Source organism: Myotis yumanensis, unplaced genomic scaffold, assembly GCF_028538775.1.
Source record: "Myotis yumanensis isolate MYYU_CA2020_CCGP unplaced genomic scaffold, mMyoYum1.0.hap1 SCAF_13, whole genome shotgun sequence".
NCBI classification, from domain to species: Eukaryota; Metazoa; Chordata; class Mammalia; order Chiroptera; family Vespertilionidae; genus Myotis; species Myotis yumanensis.
In genome coordinates this window covers 42,480,161-42,496,196 of record NW_027223764.1, presented here as the reverse complement: position 1 = coordinate 42,496,196, position 16,036 = coordinate 42,480,161, and the positions used below count along the sequence as shown (strand labels likewise).

Here is a 16,036-nt window from a genome sequence, read left to right as displayed (position 1 = left end):
TATTTTTAAGCACAACCACCTATTCCTGCCATCCGAAACACAACACAAATCGTCTGCCCCACTATCGGTCGCTTCTGAAATGCTTCTCCTGTGGCTTCAGCCCCTTAAAGCCCGGCCACTCAATGCCACCTCCACTATGAAACCTCCTCCGTCCCCGGGCCCAGCACGAACTCCTTCCTCCGTCCTCCGTAGCCCATGCTCCCACTTGCCTGGGGTTCTCCACACCAAACTGGGGCTCCTTGAAAGCAATGACCTACATACAGAATCCCCACGATGTGGTCAGGGGCACAGGATTTGGGGGAAGGTGGCACCAGGTTCAAGTCCAATTTCCATCCTATCCAAGATGTGTGACCCTGTGCAAGTGGTCCTTTCGGAGCTTCTGCATCCTCAGCGTATAATGGAGGTTACGTGGCCCGTTTCCTCGGTTTGCTCTTAGGATTCAATGAAGCCATGTGCAGGAGGAGCTTAGCTAGACACAGAGTAGGTGCGAGATGAAAGATAGGCGCCGTTTTCCCAGCGATCTCTCATGTGTGCGTCCCTACCCCACTCCCCAGCTCGGCCTGGCACAGGTGTGAAGTGCGGGTCATTAACAGTCTGCCTGCACGACAGGTGGCACATCATCGTTATCATTAGCGTTATTATGGCTGCATCCAAAACACCCACCCAGCCCCCGCTCCTGTGTTGAGGGCCAGTCCACAGCTGGGGCTGTGCATGGGCCCAGGCAGGAGCCTCTTGAGAGTGGCTACAACCCATCAGATCCCTCAAGAGGGCCAGAGGGCACTAATCTGTCCTGTCTCCCTCTTTGAGGGTCAGTGCTGCCCTGGAGGAAGGCAGAGGGGGCAAGGCCGCAGAAGCATCCAGGCCCTTCCAGGGGTCCTGAGAGTCATCACCCCACCTCCCAGAAGGAAGAGTAAAGTCCCTGCTCTGTGATGGCGATAAGAACCTAGGGCCACCGCCCCTGGGTCCCAGCATCTGATCATCTGGACAGATAGTGGATCTCCTCCTTCCTCTAAAACCATGCCCCCTCCAGCCTGAATGTCCCCCAGGGAGCCTCTGGGCTACCCTTACTTCCCTACCCCAAGATTGTAAAAGCTGAGAGGCACCTGGAGCCCTTTCTTCAAACTATGTCCTAAACTCTCACCCCATCAACCCGAGATGCCCTTCTTCCCCAGGCCCCGAGGCAGCACGTGCCTGCACGGGCAGAGCCCCCTTTGAACCCCTTCTGTAGCTGGTGTGTGAATTCAGGGCAGGCTTCAGTCTGGAATCCAACAGTAATTCGAGGGGGCCCGTGGGCAAGCTCCCCCTCTTGGGCCTCAGTTTCTCCATCTGTAAGGTGGGAGTGTTTGACTAAGACAGTGGTCATCAAATTGTCCTACAGGAGGCTGTAGGGGTTCATCATAGGCCCTATGAAGAGCCTTGGGGATGGGGGGGGTCAAAGTGAAGTACGAAATACAGGCTATTACAGTCCCTCTGTCTCCACTGACCTTAACTTCAACTAAAGATGAAAATTTCTCCTTTGCACTTATTATTGTCTAACATACTCTATTTTTTGTATTATTATCATCTCTTGGGCTATATTGCCTCTGTACAGGCGGTTGGCAGAGAAGACCAAGCCATGCTCAGAGCACACACCCAGCTGATACTGGGGCCCACGGGACTCCTCACATCCAGGCCCCCCTGGCCCTACAATGCCCTGCTGAGGAACTGCTCTGGGGTACCAGGGGCCCCTGCCCGCTGTGTCAGTCCTAAGGAACTCTCTGGTTAAGAGCAAAGTCATTCTCAGCCTCCATCCTCTCCTGAGAGACGCTTTCTTCCCTTTAAAGATACAACGGGAGAAAGGCTCAGGGAAGGAGGGGCCGCCCCTTCCAAGACACTAGGTACCGAGACCTCCCAGCCTCCCCCTCACCCATCCCTTCCACGTCTTCTCCAGAATCCCATGCCCAGACATCTCGCTATCCCCAAGTGTTTGCTGCCCACACAGCCCGCCAATCACACCAGCCGCCCACTCTGTGCTCCATGGGGGCTGCCCCTGCAGGGAGCTGTCCATGTGCCCACAGGGGCACAGCTCCTCCATCTGCTGAGACCGCCGACGAGGGGTCAGCCCACTGAAAATTGCTCTCCCTGGGTCCAGACGAAACAGCTGGGCATTGATGGGGTTTGCAGAGAAATTAATCAGCACCGACTGGCAGCAGTGCCAGGCGCTACCTGGGCCCAATCCATCCTAATGAATCCCAGCTCCCGCCTTAATGGCTCCTGACAAGACTAATTCAGTCGTGTAGGTGATTAGCGTGGGCACTGCCATTTGAATTGTGGCTCAAGACGCTTTGGGAGTGCTGGGGGGTCTGCCTGGGGAGCTGGCACCGTGGGCATCAATCTCGGTGGCACAGAGGGACAGGGGAACAAGGGGAGGACGATCGGCAAGACATTCACCCTCCACATCCTCTCATTCCTGCCTTCATCTTGCTGCTCACCTGACCGGCATCTGTTGAGCCCCTCTGTACCCGGCACTGTGCTGGGCACAGAGGGCACGCAGGCTCAGCCTGCTCAGCTGTGAAGTGGAGATGAGGACACCTGTGAGAGTCACCGTGAGGCCCATGGGAGGCCATGGATTGAAAATGCTTCACCGAGGCCCGGCAGGAGGCTGGAGTCAATAAACACTCGCTAATATTATCGCTCACAATCCTAGGTTATATATAAATGTGAAAATTATAATTAATTGTAATGTCGATATTAATAAAAGTAATAAGTGAAAACGAAAAGCCAAGGGGGAGGTACACACAGATAGCGAGCCAGAACTCGCTAAGAGCTTTCAGAGACGACCACGAAGCAGACAGGGGGTGGGGAGGCTTCGGGCCCCACAGAACAGCTGACATCTGAGCTCCGCCCTGAAAGAAGAGTAGGAATTCACAGCACGCCTGGCCCGGGAACAGCACGGCGAGGCACAGTGGTGAGACCGCAGGTGCTAGGATGCTGCGTGGGTCACCAGGGCCAGAAAGCAGGGCGCCTCTGGGGAGTGGTGGGTGCCAGGGAGACATCTGGCCGGAGGTACGTAGAATTGGGGTAGGAGGAGTGACTTCTGTGGCCAGCCCCAAGGGACACCACCCCTCCAGGACCTAAGGCGGGAGAATCGGTGGCAGCTGAGGTGGATGGACCAGAAGTCCTCCGCCCCTCTCAGGGCTCCTCGCTCAGGTGGTGCCTCCAGGCCGAACTTCATGCTGCTGCTGTGTCCCTCCCTGGAAGTCACCCAGGGCTTGGCGCCCCGAGGGTCTCCAACAAATGCCACATGCAACTCCACAGGCAGCTGGGGTGATAAAAACACAACCCTGGCACTTCCAGCATCTGTGCTGTTTGGGGGACAAGTTCTCCGGGGCCCACCCTCTGGGCAGCCATCCTTGTTGTCACCAACACTTCACGCCTGACACGCCCTTGGGAGGGGAGCACCTGGCCTGAGACTCCAGGAGGGATGGTGAGCAGGCGTGGGAGCCATCCCCAGCCTTTGTTCAAAGATCCCCCCCCCCGCACCCCCGCCACATGCTCACCAACTCCAGACTCCATTCATGTCCTCAAGACACCCGAACCTCAGATGCAAGCCGGGCACGGGGCTGAGCCCTGGGGACACAGATATGGCCCTGGCTGCCTAGAAGCATTCACAGAGCAACAGGGGAGGCAGATGAGCAACAGAGTCACAACGGCACTGCAGCTGGGACTAACAGAGAGGGAAGGAAGCCAAGGAAGCCGCACTTGAACCCGCCTGGAGAGCCTCCGAGGTGGTGGCCTCTGACCTGACTGCACAGCACAGGCTCATCCGCCGTGTTCCAGTGGCAGGAGCGGCTCCTGCAAAGGCTGAGAGGTCAGAACCCGCCTCTCCTGCCCAAGGAACTCAAGGAGACCAGCATGGCTGGAGTGGAGCGCTCCAGGGGGGAGGGCAGTGGGGAGGTGTGAGAGCAGCAGGGCCAGGACTGCGAACAGCCTTCACGCCATTTAGGAATGCTGGCTTTTGTTCCAAGAGGGATGGGGGGACTTGAGCCGACCTGATTACAGGCTCTGTCCCAGGCTGCAAAGAACCACTCGATCACTCAGCTGCTACGGTGAGAGCAGGCTGCCGCAGGAAGACCACGGAGAACATTAGGGAGCTGCCTCGGTAACCCAAGCTTGGACCCTGGGGGTAGCTGAGGAAGGGGTGGGAAGTGAGAAGGTTCTGGAAATATCTTGAAGCTAGAGCCACAGGACATCAGATAAACTGGATGAGAGGTGAGGGAGAAAGGGAAGAGTCAGGGATGACCCCAAGCTTCTGACCTGAGCAACTGGAAGGACAGAGGTGCAACTACCTGTGATGGCACAGGCTGCAGGGGCGGCAGGTGTTTTGGGGGGAGGATCAGGACACGCTGAGGTGGAGAGCCCTTAGACATCCCGGTGGAAATGGTGAGGAGAGGTGGGTACACGAGTCTGGAATCTCCTCTGCGAGGAGGCCCAGGCAGAAGGCAGCCATCCCAGCGTCGTCAGCATAGAGACCGTACCCGACGCCCTGAGACTAGAGATCACATGGGAGTGAGAACATGAAGAATAGATAGAGGAGCTGGGCTGGGCCTGCCAATGCAAAGAAACCCAGGAGATATGGAGCCTGCAGCCAAGGAGACTGAGAAGGAACAGCCAGAGGGGTGACATCCTGGAGGAGACAAAGATCATCTCTGAAAGGTCACAAGGCCCGAGAACTAGCCACTGCACTTAGCCACAGGGGTCACTGGTGATCTTGACATGAGCGATACGGTGGCGAGTCTGGAGTGGAATCGGGAGGCAACCTGGAGGCAGCACCTTTGCAGCACCTGTCTTTCACCCTAAAGGTGCCACGTGGCCATTCACTGCTCACAGCCAGGGCCAAGGTGTAGGCAATGCCAATGAGCCAGACCAGACACCGAGTCCTTGATCTGCCCTTGCTCTGCCCCACCCAAGCCAGGCTCTGCTGCCAACGACTGATGTGCACGTCTGGAGCAAGACACCCAGGGACAAGGGGGCCCTGAGCGTTAACAGCCCAGGGTGGTGGGAGGACAGAGCTACTTAATGACTTCATTTTGCTGCTGTCTCCCCTGGCTGGGAGATGGTCTTCAGAAAGAACATCACGCAGAGGGAATTGGAACCTGAGATAGGTGAGGAGATAGTAACAGAACAAGCAGCCTCCGCGAGGGTTTCAGATGGCCGCGCTGTGCCCTCCCATTCTGCTCCTGGGCATGGGGCCACAGCCCGCTGTCAGGATGGACGTCCTGTTCTTTAACCCGGGAGAGCAGTCACAGAAACTACATACTGACGCAGCCAAACTCTACCTCTGATTCTGATTCGTAAAAGGAATCTTAAAAATGAACTAATTACAACACTGAGGACACTGCCTTGAGCACTCAGTAATCATCATTATAATAATACTAGAGGCTCGGTGCACGACATTCGTGCACTGGGGGAAGGGGAGCCCTCAGCCCAGCCTGCACCCTTTCGCAGTCCGGGACCCCTCGGGACAGCAGCTGGACATCCCCTGAGGGGTCCTTAGCGCTGCTGCAGAGGCGGGAGAAACTCCTGCCACTGCCTCTGCGCTCACCAGCTATGAGCCCGCCCCCTGTGGGAGCGCACTGACCACCAGTGGGTAGCTCTGGTGTTGAGCGTCTGCCCCCTGGTGGTCAGTGCATGTCATAGTGACTGGTCATTCCACCGTTTGGTTGATTTGCATATTAGGATTTTATTATATAGGATATTCTCCACATATATATTGTACATCATATGTTCTGTTGTTATTTTTCTAGAAGGCTTCGGTGGTCATTCAATGGGCAGGAGTGGCAGGGAGACAGGTTTCATATGAGTATCAGGAAGAACTTTTCGTTCTCAGAACTAACCCACAAAAAGGAGCTGCCTCATAAGATGATGACTCCCCACCACTGGGTGTCCAGGCAGAAGGGGATGATCGGCCCCAGAGCTGGGAGTCTTGCCTGCCCACAGCACTGACTGCCTCCTCCTGTGAGCTGACATTTTCTGACTGGCTTGGGCTATGCTGCTGGCCATTGGTATTGACTACCCCACTGGACCCAGCTCATCCATGTGCCTGTCTGTCCCCCCTGCAAGCCCTTGGCAGCCCTTCCAGCCATCCCTGGCCACACACAGCCTATCCTTTCTGTAACAACAAAACCTTCCAGGTACGGAGACTTTGGAGTTAACAGTATCATATGCAAATACACCAACAATCCAGAGATGGGGCTCCTCCATCCCCATTTTGCAGATTGGAACACTGAGCTTTAGAAAGCAAAGGGTAGTGAGAGCCAAATCTCAAAGTTGCATCTCTAGGCCACCGCATTCCACATGGCAGGCAAAAGACCAGTCCCCTGGACAAGATGTTTCAACCCTCACTCTCACCCTGGCCACTGCAGGTCAGAGGCCTGCACCCTGCCATGTCCACATGAGTCCACATCCACCCTATGAATGGCCCAGGGCCATCCATGTAGCTGACAGCACTCAGTGGGGTTCTCCAGGACTGTCTCATCTAAGAACCCAAAGACATTGGGGCCAGCTGGGCCGCCAAGACCAAGACCAATGAGTCCATTTTTTCAATGCCCTCTCACTGGTGAGATGGGAAGGTAGAGGCCCAGAGAGGGGCAGTGCTGTGCCCAAGGCCACACAGCAGGGAACAGAAGAAACCAGGCTCCTGACTTTCAGGCCAGAGCTGCGCTGCCCTCTGCTGATACAAAAAGAAGGGAGGGGCCAGGAGGCTGCTGGGCCAGCTCAGGACCCAGAGACATGAGCAGAGCTGTCTTCCAGCTCACTGAGTCCTCTCTCTCTCCCACAGCCCCCTAGAGTCATGATCGACCCCCACTGCACAGACGGACGCCATGCTGCGACTGCCAAGTGTAGCCTTCATGGTCTGAGTCCTGGGAGTCGCTCCTGGAGGCCAATCGATGCCGGCATTTGCAGAAGACAATCCAGAGCCTGAGTCAAAGGTGCTAGATCGGGGCCTGCTGGGGGCTTCCTTGTCACTGTCAGCGCTGGCCAAACAACGTCCACCCCACTCCACCCATCACCTTCCCTGCACCACAGGCCTCTGAGGACCCCACCTTCAGGCCTGGGCAGGGCAATGTGGAGTCACAGACCAGGTGATGAAGCCAGCACGGCTCACCTGAGAGAGGCCTTCACCTCCCCTGGCCAGAAGCTCTGGTCAGTTAGTGGCTGGCCACACCTCTGCCTCAGTGACCCACCTGTCCTAAGTATATTCTCTCCACAACAAAGGGCTCTCCAGGAGGATGAGGTTAACAAACAAAATACTTAAGAAAATCAGCCACAGGAAATAGTGTGTGAAGGAATGAGAAGGGACTCTTTCAGAACTCTGCTCAACTGTCACCGCCTCCCAAAAACCTCTTCTGCAGCCTCCCGCCTCTGCCCTACCCCCAAGACACCACCCTCCTCCTTCAATCATGCACTGGGACTTAGCCACATACCCAGCTCAGCCCCTATTGCCCATGACACCGATTTCTTTAGCCCTCTCTGGGCCCACGGCACCCAGGTCTGGCACCTATCTATCTGATGAAATGATGGGTGAACCGAAAAAGGGAGAGCCCCTATAGTGACAAATGCTGCTCACATTCACTTGGCCACCTACACACGCGTGCTGGGCGCCTACTCTGCTGGCTCCGTGCCAGCCCCTGCCAGGCCTGAGTGTGGGGAGGAGCCACAGATGAATCCAGGAGCCCACAGACATCCCTGATCCAAGCCAGAGGGGAGGAAACAGCTCGGCAAGGTCTCCAAGGGACTAGCAGGAACCTTCTCCAGCCCCCAGAAGTGGGCAAAACCTCTGGAAGAACATTCCAGAGAGGCAGGCAACCACTTCCCTAGGTAGCCCTTCAAACAACCAGATCCCCAAACCTGAGTCCCCAGATTCAGCCTCACAGTGGCATCCATGGAGGCTGCTAGTCTCCAAAGGAGTGACCGCAGAGCCCCCCCACCCCCGTCCCTAGAAATGAACCGTTCCTGGGCCATGGGTATCATCCCTACAGCAGTCGGAAACACTCCTGCTACCTGCTGTGCCCAGCACCCACCTGCAGAAAAGCTCCATCAGGGAGAGTAGAAGGCAAGGCCTCCTTCGGGGCTGTGCGCATGCCCCCACAGACAGCAGGGAAAGTCTGGGGCCCCCTAAGGCTCCCCACTTCAAGCACCTGCATTTGGTTTTATAGAAAAGTGTTTTAAATTACCTATTAGGTAAATATCTTAACACCCCTCCACTCTCCAAGTCACCTGCTTCGTTTCTAAGTACAAATGATGCGCCAGACGGATGGGCCATGCTGACCCCTTGTACGCAGCTCCTGGCACATAGCCCCACCCACATAAGAAGCCCCGGATTACAGGCATTTTCCCTGAAATGACACCTATGAGAACGAGAGGACGGGGGAGAGGGTGTTGTGGAGGTGGGCGGGACCTTTCCAGGCACTGTGTTTGCACAATGCTCACAGGAAAGACTGCCTGCCTGTCAGAACAGCTGCAAGACACTTCATTCCATTCAGTTCCCATTTCCTGAGAGACTTCTGGGTCCCCAGAGCTGAACTAAGGCCATGGGGCTGTGCATGCAGATCCCCAGCTACAGGTGTAGGAGCCAGGTCCTCGGGAGGGGGCCCATGAGGACGGACCAGGGTGATGAGGTGGCAAGCTGGGGGGTTGGGGGGAGGCAAGGGGTGAACACCAGGATGCTTACGATCACCTACTAAATAGTTCTTTTTTTTTCTAATGACAAAAACAGGCATACTCAATGCAGGAAATACAGTAATCCCAGAAAAGCTCAAAAGACTACAAAACAAAGTCTGCAACAGCTTCCATCTTCAAATTTTCACAAGAAAGAGGAAAATAACCATTTTGTAGGACAAAGCTCATGCAGAAGCGAAAGTCAAGCAACTTGGGCTCAGTATGCTAGCCTCTCTGATACTTAGAATCCCCGCCTGTTGGAATGAGCCACCATGGGAAGTGCTGAGTGCCCCAAGCAGAAGCCCTAGGAACGCCCATCAGGGATGCCATGGAGGAGGCTCCAATAATGGGTGGAAGATGGTCTCAGGCTCTAAGATCACCTTCACTTGAGGGAAAGGAGCCCATTTCATGCCACCCAGATGCCCACCAGCCCTGGGTCAACTCACCCACAGGCGTGTCCTCGCTGATCAGCAGGTACGTGTCGAAGAAGTGGTTGATAAAGAAGGGCAGCCGGTTCACCTGGCCTGGAAGTCAGAGGACAAGAGCGTCAGTCAAGTACCCGTCTGCCAGCTTCCTGCATTCTCCAAGGGGACAGAGAGTGGCTGGGCTGCAGTGGGCCCTGCATCTGTCCACTGCATCTGTCCACTGCCATGGCCGCCTTCCTCAAGGCAAACGGACCCTCAGCGAGGCCACCAGCTATGGAGGCTATCGAGCCCTGGTCCACAGTGAGCTGTGCTGAAGTGTAAAATGCACACAAGGTTTCAAAGACTTTGTAAGAAAAGTGAGTGTAAAATGCCTCATTCATCTTCTATATTGATTACGTGTTGAACTGATTGCATTATGGATATATCGGGTTAAGATATATTATTAAAACGAATTTCACCTGTTTCTTTTCTAATGCAGCTCCTGGAAAATGTTACATCACACACCTAACTCACATTGTATTTCTAGTGGGCAGCCCGGTTCCAGACCAGATGGGATGTGAGCTGGCAAGGACAAGGGCGGTCTGCTTTGCTGACTGCCACAACCCTGGTGCCCAGGAAAGGGTGTGGCATCCAGAGGCCCTCTGTAAAGGATGACAATAATAATAGTAGTAGAAGTAGTGATGATGGTGATGATGATGATGATGGCTGCCATCTATGGACCCCATCTCTGTACCAGTCACTATACCGTCTCCATCAATCCTCGTGGTATGGTGGGTGCCATCATAGCCCCATTTTTCTGTTGTGGAAACGAGGCTTAGAGGGGATGCGTATGAACTAGCCCAGAGTCGTGCAGTTAGTAAGCGGCAGGCCGCATGGGAACCCTGGCCAGTTAAGCCTGTATGACTCTGTGACACCTCAGAGTGGGGCTGGTACGGGAAGGGGTCAGGGTGATGCTGCATGGCCTGAGGAATTTCACATCCACAAAGAGCCCCCCATACCACAAGTCCCCCTCCACACACACACACACACACACACACACACACACAGAAACTCCCTGAGGCTGGCTTCACCTGTCCCCTTCGCCCCTTCGCATGGCCCTCCACAGTGTGGCACCATAAGGAATATATTTGGTGTCGGTCCCAGTTTCCGGCACAGATTCCCAAAACCCTTGGAAGTTCCGGAGGGACAGGATGTCTTTTGTTAGTCATAAGGCAGTCCTTTGACCACAGCTGAGTTTATGCCATTGAGGTGACTTGGGTGGAGCCTCTGGGTAGCCCCAAGATGGGACTGGTCACCAGCAAGACTGGCTGGACACAAGCATGTGCCAGCGTGGCGGCGCCTAGACAGGGCACAGAATTCCGAACCTCGTCCTGTGCATGTCTTCCACCTGGGGCTCCGGAGCTGTGCCCTTTAGATTAAACCAGGAAATGGAAGTGGGGTGTTTCCCTGAGGTCTGTGGGTTGTCCTGGATAACTGAACCCAAGGAAGGGTCATGGGAACCTCCGATTTAGAGCCAGTTGTGAAAAGTGCAGGGGGCCTGGGACTTGTGACAGGCCCCTGAGAGGGGCCTCAACCTAAAATCTGTGGAAGCTGATGCGGATGTCAGGTAGTTGGTGTCAAAACTAAACGGTGAGACCCTCCGTGGGTGTGCAGAGAACTGGGTGTTGGTGTTGGGGAACAGCCAGAAGGAGGCAGGGGGAGCTGATCCTTCTCGCGGGGGCCCTCACGGTGCAGCACCTGCCATAGCAGCTCCGGGTGTCCAGGCGCCCTGGATGTGGGCAGGGGTGCCGCCCTCGCTCCCTCACCTCTGTTGACGTGGGCTGCCTCAGAGCTTGGGCCAGGCTCAAGAACGCTGAGGCCGCTCACAGAAGGCTGGAGTCAAGGGAGCCCTTCCCCCTCCTGCCTCCCTGAGCCTCTGTCCCATGCCTCAGTTTACCCACGTGTAAAACAGTGATAATAACAGGACTTGCATCATGGCTGTTCCGAGGATTAAATGAGATTACATACATAAAGCGCTTAACGCCATGCCCCAGCACACAGCAAGCACTCGGTAAGTGGTAGCTATTACTAATATTGGTATTAATAACAGGGCCGTCTGCTCGGCCAGGGGAACGCTTTGGATCCCTGTGGGGGCCTTGGACTGAGCAAAGGTAGAAGGCTCAGGGGTGCCCAGAGATTTCGGGGCGGGCTTGGGCTGGTGGGGGAGGGGAACCAGCGAGGAAAAGATCGCCTGCAGCAGCATCGGTTCATTTTTAAATTTGATCTTACAGGACCTGCCGATAATCAGCCGCTGAGAGCTCTGCACGGGCAGCTGGGCACAGCGCAGGGGACATGCATCGCCTGCCACATACCAAGCAGGGCTCGTGTTCTTGGAATAGGCCGGCCACCCTCGGAGGCCTGGCAGGTGGCCCTGAGATGTCAGCGTGGCACCTGGGGACTGGGAGGGGGCTGCTGGGGGGTGGGGGGAAAGGGGCATGCTGACACGTCGCTCATTCTTGTAAAGACCACTTTTCAGGCACGAAGGCTGTGTCCTCCAGAGGCAAAACCACTGCCTCGGGAGCTTTGAGGCCCCGAGTGTGGGAGTGTGAGTGGGCATATGTGCTGATGTCAGGTGAGGGGCCCGCAGCTCCACATTAGGGGCCCTCAGGCCCAGTGCCCGGAGACTGCCTCCGTGACCCAGCGATGCAGCGATGCTCCCTGGCCCCGCCAGCAAGGAGGGGCAAGGAGGCCTGTCCAGGCCTTTGCTTTGGCCTCCCCTACAGGCCCACGGGTGCAGAATAAGAAGTGCCTGGGAGCACACAGGCCAGAGGAGAGAAGGGTAAGAAGGCGACAGGCAGACAAGGGGGGCTGACATCTAGGGGGCATCTGTCCCTGAGCCTGACCCACCTCTGACCACCAGGGATGGGAGAAGAAATCAGCTGGGCCGTGGGGTCAGCTGGGAACAAAGGGGAGGCCCTGGGGTGCAGTCTCGGGGACAAGGCGAGTGCTCGGGGTTTGGGGCAGGTGTCAAAAGGGCACGGTGAGAAGATGGTGCCCTTCAGTCCCTAAGGTCAGCCCCCGCCCACCATGCCGAAGGAGCGCTGGCTGTTTCAGGTGGGGACCAGGACGAGGGGCTGTGCCCACCATGCCAGGCAGGCTAGACCACAGGCTGGCTGGTTTTGCCAGAGACCTGCTGGGTGGCCCCAGGCACTTACTTCACTTCTGCTTTCTGAGTCCCATTTCGCTCCCCTTAGGAAAAGATACAGCTGATATGAAAGAGCTCTCGCTTACTTAGCACAGAACATGTGCCAGGCATCACGCTAAGTGCTGGATATGTGTGGTAACTCCTCTGACCATTTTACAACCAAGGAGCAGAGTCCTACTGCCCCTCCTGTTTTACAGAGAAGCTAAGAAGCTCTCCACGGGAACCCTGGAAGCAGTGGGTGGGACCCAGGAGCCCTGGCTCTGTGCTGCTCCCTCGTACCCACTGAGGTGCATCTGGTGCTCAGGCACACGGACACCTCGACTGGGGAAGGCAGCTGGGCTCTCAGCACCTGTTTCATTTTACATATATGCTGGGGGGTTACATATATGCTGGGGGTTACATATATGCTGGGGGGATTTTACATATATGCTGGGGGGATTTACATATATGCTGGGGGTTACATATATGCTGGGGGTTACATATATGCTGGTAGGATTTTACATATATGCTAGGGGGTTATATATGTGCTGGGGGATTTTACATATATGTTTGGGGGATTTTACATATACGTTGGGGGGTTTTACATATGTGTTGAGAGATTTTACATATATGCTGGGGTTACATATATGCTGGGGGGTTACATATACGCTGGGGGGGGGGGGCGCATGAGTATCCAAGGTCACAGGAGGCTGAGCAAAGGGTCCTGATTGCCACCTTCTAGCAAACCCAGAGGGTACCCCCCAGTAAGGTCTCCCCCGGGGGAAGTTGACAGGGGGTGGTGTGTGTCTTGACAAAAGCCCCTGTGAAGGATCAGAGACCTGCATCGATCAAAGCGCAGCTGAACCCTCAATTGAGTGACCTGGGCCAGCTGCATCTCAAAGCATCAGTTTCTCCTCTGGAAAGTGGGCCCACAGTTAGAGGGTCTGAGATCCCTTCCAGCTCTGCCTGGAGAGTCTCTGTGACTGTGCCATAACCTGGCTGCCGGGATGGGAGTGAGCTCCCCATCGCAGGAGCATTCCAGCAGAGATCCCTCCAAGCCCGGAGGCCAGGAGAGGGGACAGTCAGGGGACTTCCAGGCATCAGGATGCCAGAGTCACCCCAACAAGCTGAGGCTGTGGCTTCCTACAGAGGCGCACAGCTCCCTGGAGTGGGAGAAGGAGCTGGCCTCCCTCAGGAATGTGTTTGCCTGTCGCCAGGCACACCATGCCCACAGCTCTTCCCCAAGGACACCCTGGCCCCCAGGGACACGGTGCCAGCTGTGCCTGCTGTCCTGGCCTTCCTTCAGATCAGACCAGAGCTGTTTGTACTGGGGGCCAGGACAGGCAAATGCCCTGGCCTCCTCGGTGGGCACTAGCGCTGGCCCTGACCCGGGAAAAGGGGAAGGAGGGCTGGTCCTCCCGGCAGAGAGAAGAGGCCCCTCACCTCCACGCCTTTGCTCAGGTGGTCCCCACCTGCAGGAGTCCCTTCTTCCCGCTCCCCTATTTTAAAACTCTCTCAGTCCTTAAAGTGCAGAGTAAGTGTCTCCCTTCTGGCTGAGTGTCTCCTATCCCCGCAGGCCTGATTAATCTTTCCTTCAGACAGGCTTCTCTGTCCTTTATTCCCACTCTCTTCACCTGCAGCAGAGTAAAGCCTCGCGTTGTCTAGTAAATCCGCTAGGCTCTGAACTCCTTGAGAACGAGTCATTTCTTCCACGCCCCAGAGTTGGGCACAGGTGACATACACAGTAGGTGCTCAAAAGACAGCTGGAAAACTGAATAGACTGGCCAGCCCTGCAGCCCAGAAGAAGGACAGTTCATGGTCACAGATGCCTCCTTCCCTTAAAGCTCAAGTATTTCTCAAGGCTCCTCCCACCGCCTCCAGTGGCCCAGGCCCTGGGGGTGGGTATTTTCAGCCCTGAGAGTGCTGCAGAGCAACCCAGGCCCAAGGAGGGAAGTGTGTAGCCAGTCACACTGCAAGGCAGGATCTCCCTGAGCAGTTCCCTCCCAATTCCTGCCCCAGAGTGCCAACCCCACAGCCGGCCCCCACACCCTGCAGCCCTGGCTTCCCATGCCCGCTGTGGGGGAAAGGACTAAACTTACCCCAGCATCCAGAGATCAGCACAAACAGCCACACCACGTGGCAGCTGGTGGCAACGTGGCACCTCATGGCTCCTGGGGACACAAGAAGGAGGGCATGAGAAGCGGCCTAGTGGTGGGGGCCTGTTCTTCAAGCCCCTCTAGCACCTCCCGCCCCTGCAGCTCCAGGGAGAAGGGAAAAGAGGGAGTCAACTCAAATGGGGGCGGGGGCAGGAGTGGGGACTCGGAAAAGAAGAGAGGGTCTGCGTCATTGATTTTATCATCGTCCAACCCTGGGTGTAACATGGTGGCCTGAGCGTGACTGGGCTGGGGTGGGGGCACATGCCCTCCTTGCCCTTGCGGGTGGCTGCTCAGCCATGGGTGAGGCTCAGCAGTGGGCACGAGTGTGGGATCCTGGCATGTTCTGGGCTCAGTGGGTGGAAGGAGGAGCAGCCGCCTCCATCCTCCAGGGCAGCATCCAGGTGAGTGATGGAGCCTGGTTAGTTTTGGGACGGGCTAGGACAGGGGTGGGCACACTTTTTGACTCGAGGGCCACAATGGGTTCTTAAACTGGACCGGAGGGCCGGAACAAAAGCATGGATGGAGTGTTTGTGTGAACTAATATAAATTCAAAGTAAACATCATTACATAAAAGGGTACGGGCTTTTTTTTTTTAGTTTTATTCATTTTAAACGGGCCGGATCCGGCCCGCGGGCCGTAGTTTGCCCACGGCTGGGCTAGGAGGTGGGTGCTGGGCAGGAAGACAGGCGTCTATGAGGGGCTGGTCAGGACCACTGCCCCGCCTCTCTCCAGCCTAAGAGCCTGGCAAGCATGTTTTTTCTTGTTGTGTGTAGTTTTTTAAATATCCACCATGTCACCCCAAAACATTAGTTCTGAAAGGGGGCAGCAAGTTAGGGGTCCAAAAGCCACAGGGAGGAAAGATGACCTGCCCAGGACTCACAGGAAATCTGTGGGAAGCTAGAGCTGAAACTGCGGGGGCTCAGAGCGCAGCGCCAGGGAGATCTGGGGCCCACCTACCACAGGCTCAGCAAGGCAGGTCCCAGGTCTAAGAGTGGCGGGCAGGGTGGGCTGCTCCTCCCAACCCCGCAGAGGCTCAGGAGCCGGCCTCCCTGGAGACCAGCCGGGACATGGGGCGGGGCCTGCTCCTCAGCTGGTACTCCCTGCCTCCTCTGAACCGTCAGCCCTGCGGGTGCAGGAACCTGGCCCAGCACCTCTGTATCCACTGCAGGGCCTACCCAAGGGCCCACACAGCATCCTGCAGGGAGCACATACTGGGCACCTTGCCTGGGTGGATTTACCTTCCCTGCTCCACAGGCAGGGTCTGGAGGCTGAGAGCCATTAAACAATTCGCTCAGAGACCCCCAACTAGTGAGTGGGGTTTGGCATCTGGACCCAAGTTGACATGCCACCTCCCTCCTCAGTAAGGGACCAGGAAGGACATGGGGAGGGGAAGGGAGCTGAAGGGAGGGAGTTTTTTTGGAGATGCTTCCACATCCCGGCAAGATGTAGTGGCGAGAGGTTCAGGAAAGGCCAGGGGCAGATCCCTTATTCCACACATGGAGTGGTCTCTCCCCCAGCGGAGTGGACAGCGCAGTGACCCCACCAGGTGGTTCCTGACCCACACAACATGCAGTGGCCTGCGGCACCTTCGT

At 56.2% G+C, this 16,036-nt stretch overlaps 1 protein-coding gene across 2 annotated transcripts in view; it reads right to left on the bottom strand.

Annotated features, from left to right (window-relative positions):
- CDH23 (cadherin related 23) overlaps positions 1 to 14,454 on the bottom strand; it is a 355,887-nt gene extending 341,433 nt beyond the window's left edge. For both annotated transcript variants that reach the window (XM_070432922.1, XM_070432923.1), the window contains exons 1-2: positions 14,388 to 14,454; positions 9,147 to 9,224 (exon numbers count right to left, since the gene is read on the bottom strand). In XM_070432922.1, coding sequence (XP_070289023.1) covers positions 9,147 to 9,224; positions 14,388 to 14,454 — 145 coding nt within the window. The remainder of the gene's footprint in view (positions 1 to 9,146; positions 9,225 to 14,387) is intronic.
- Between the last annotated feature and the right edge of the window lie 1,582 nt (positions 14,455 to 16,036).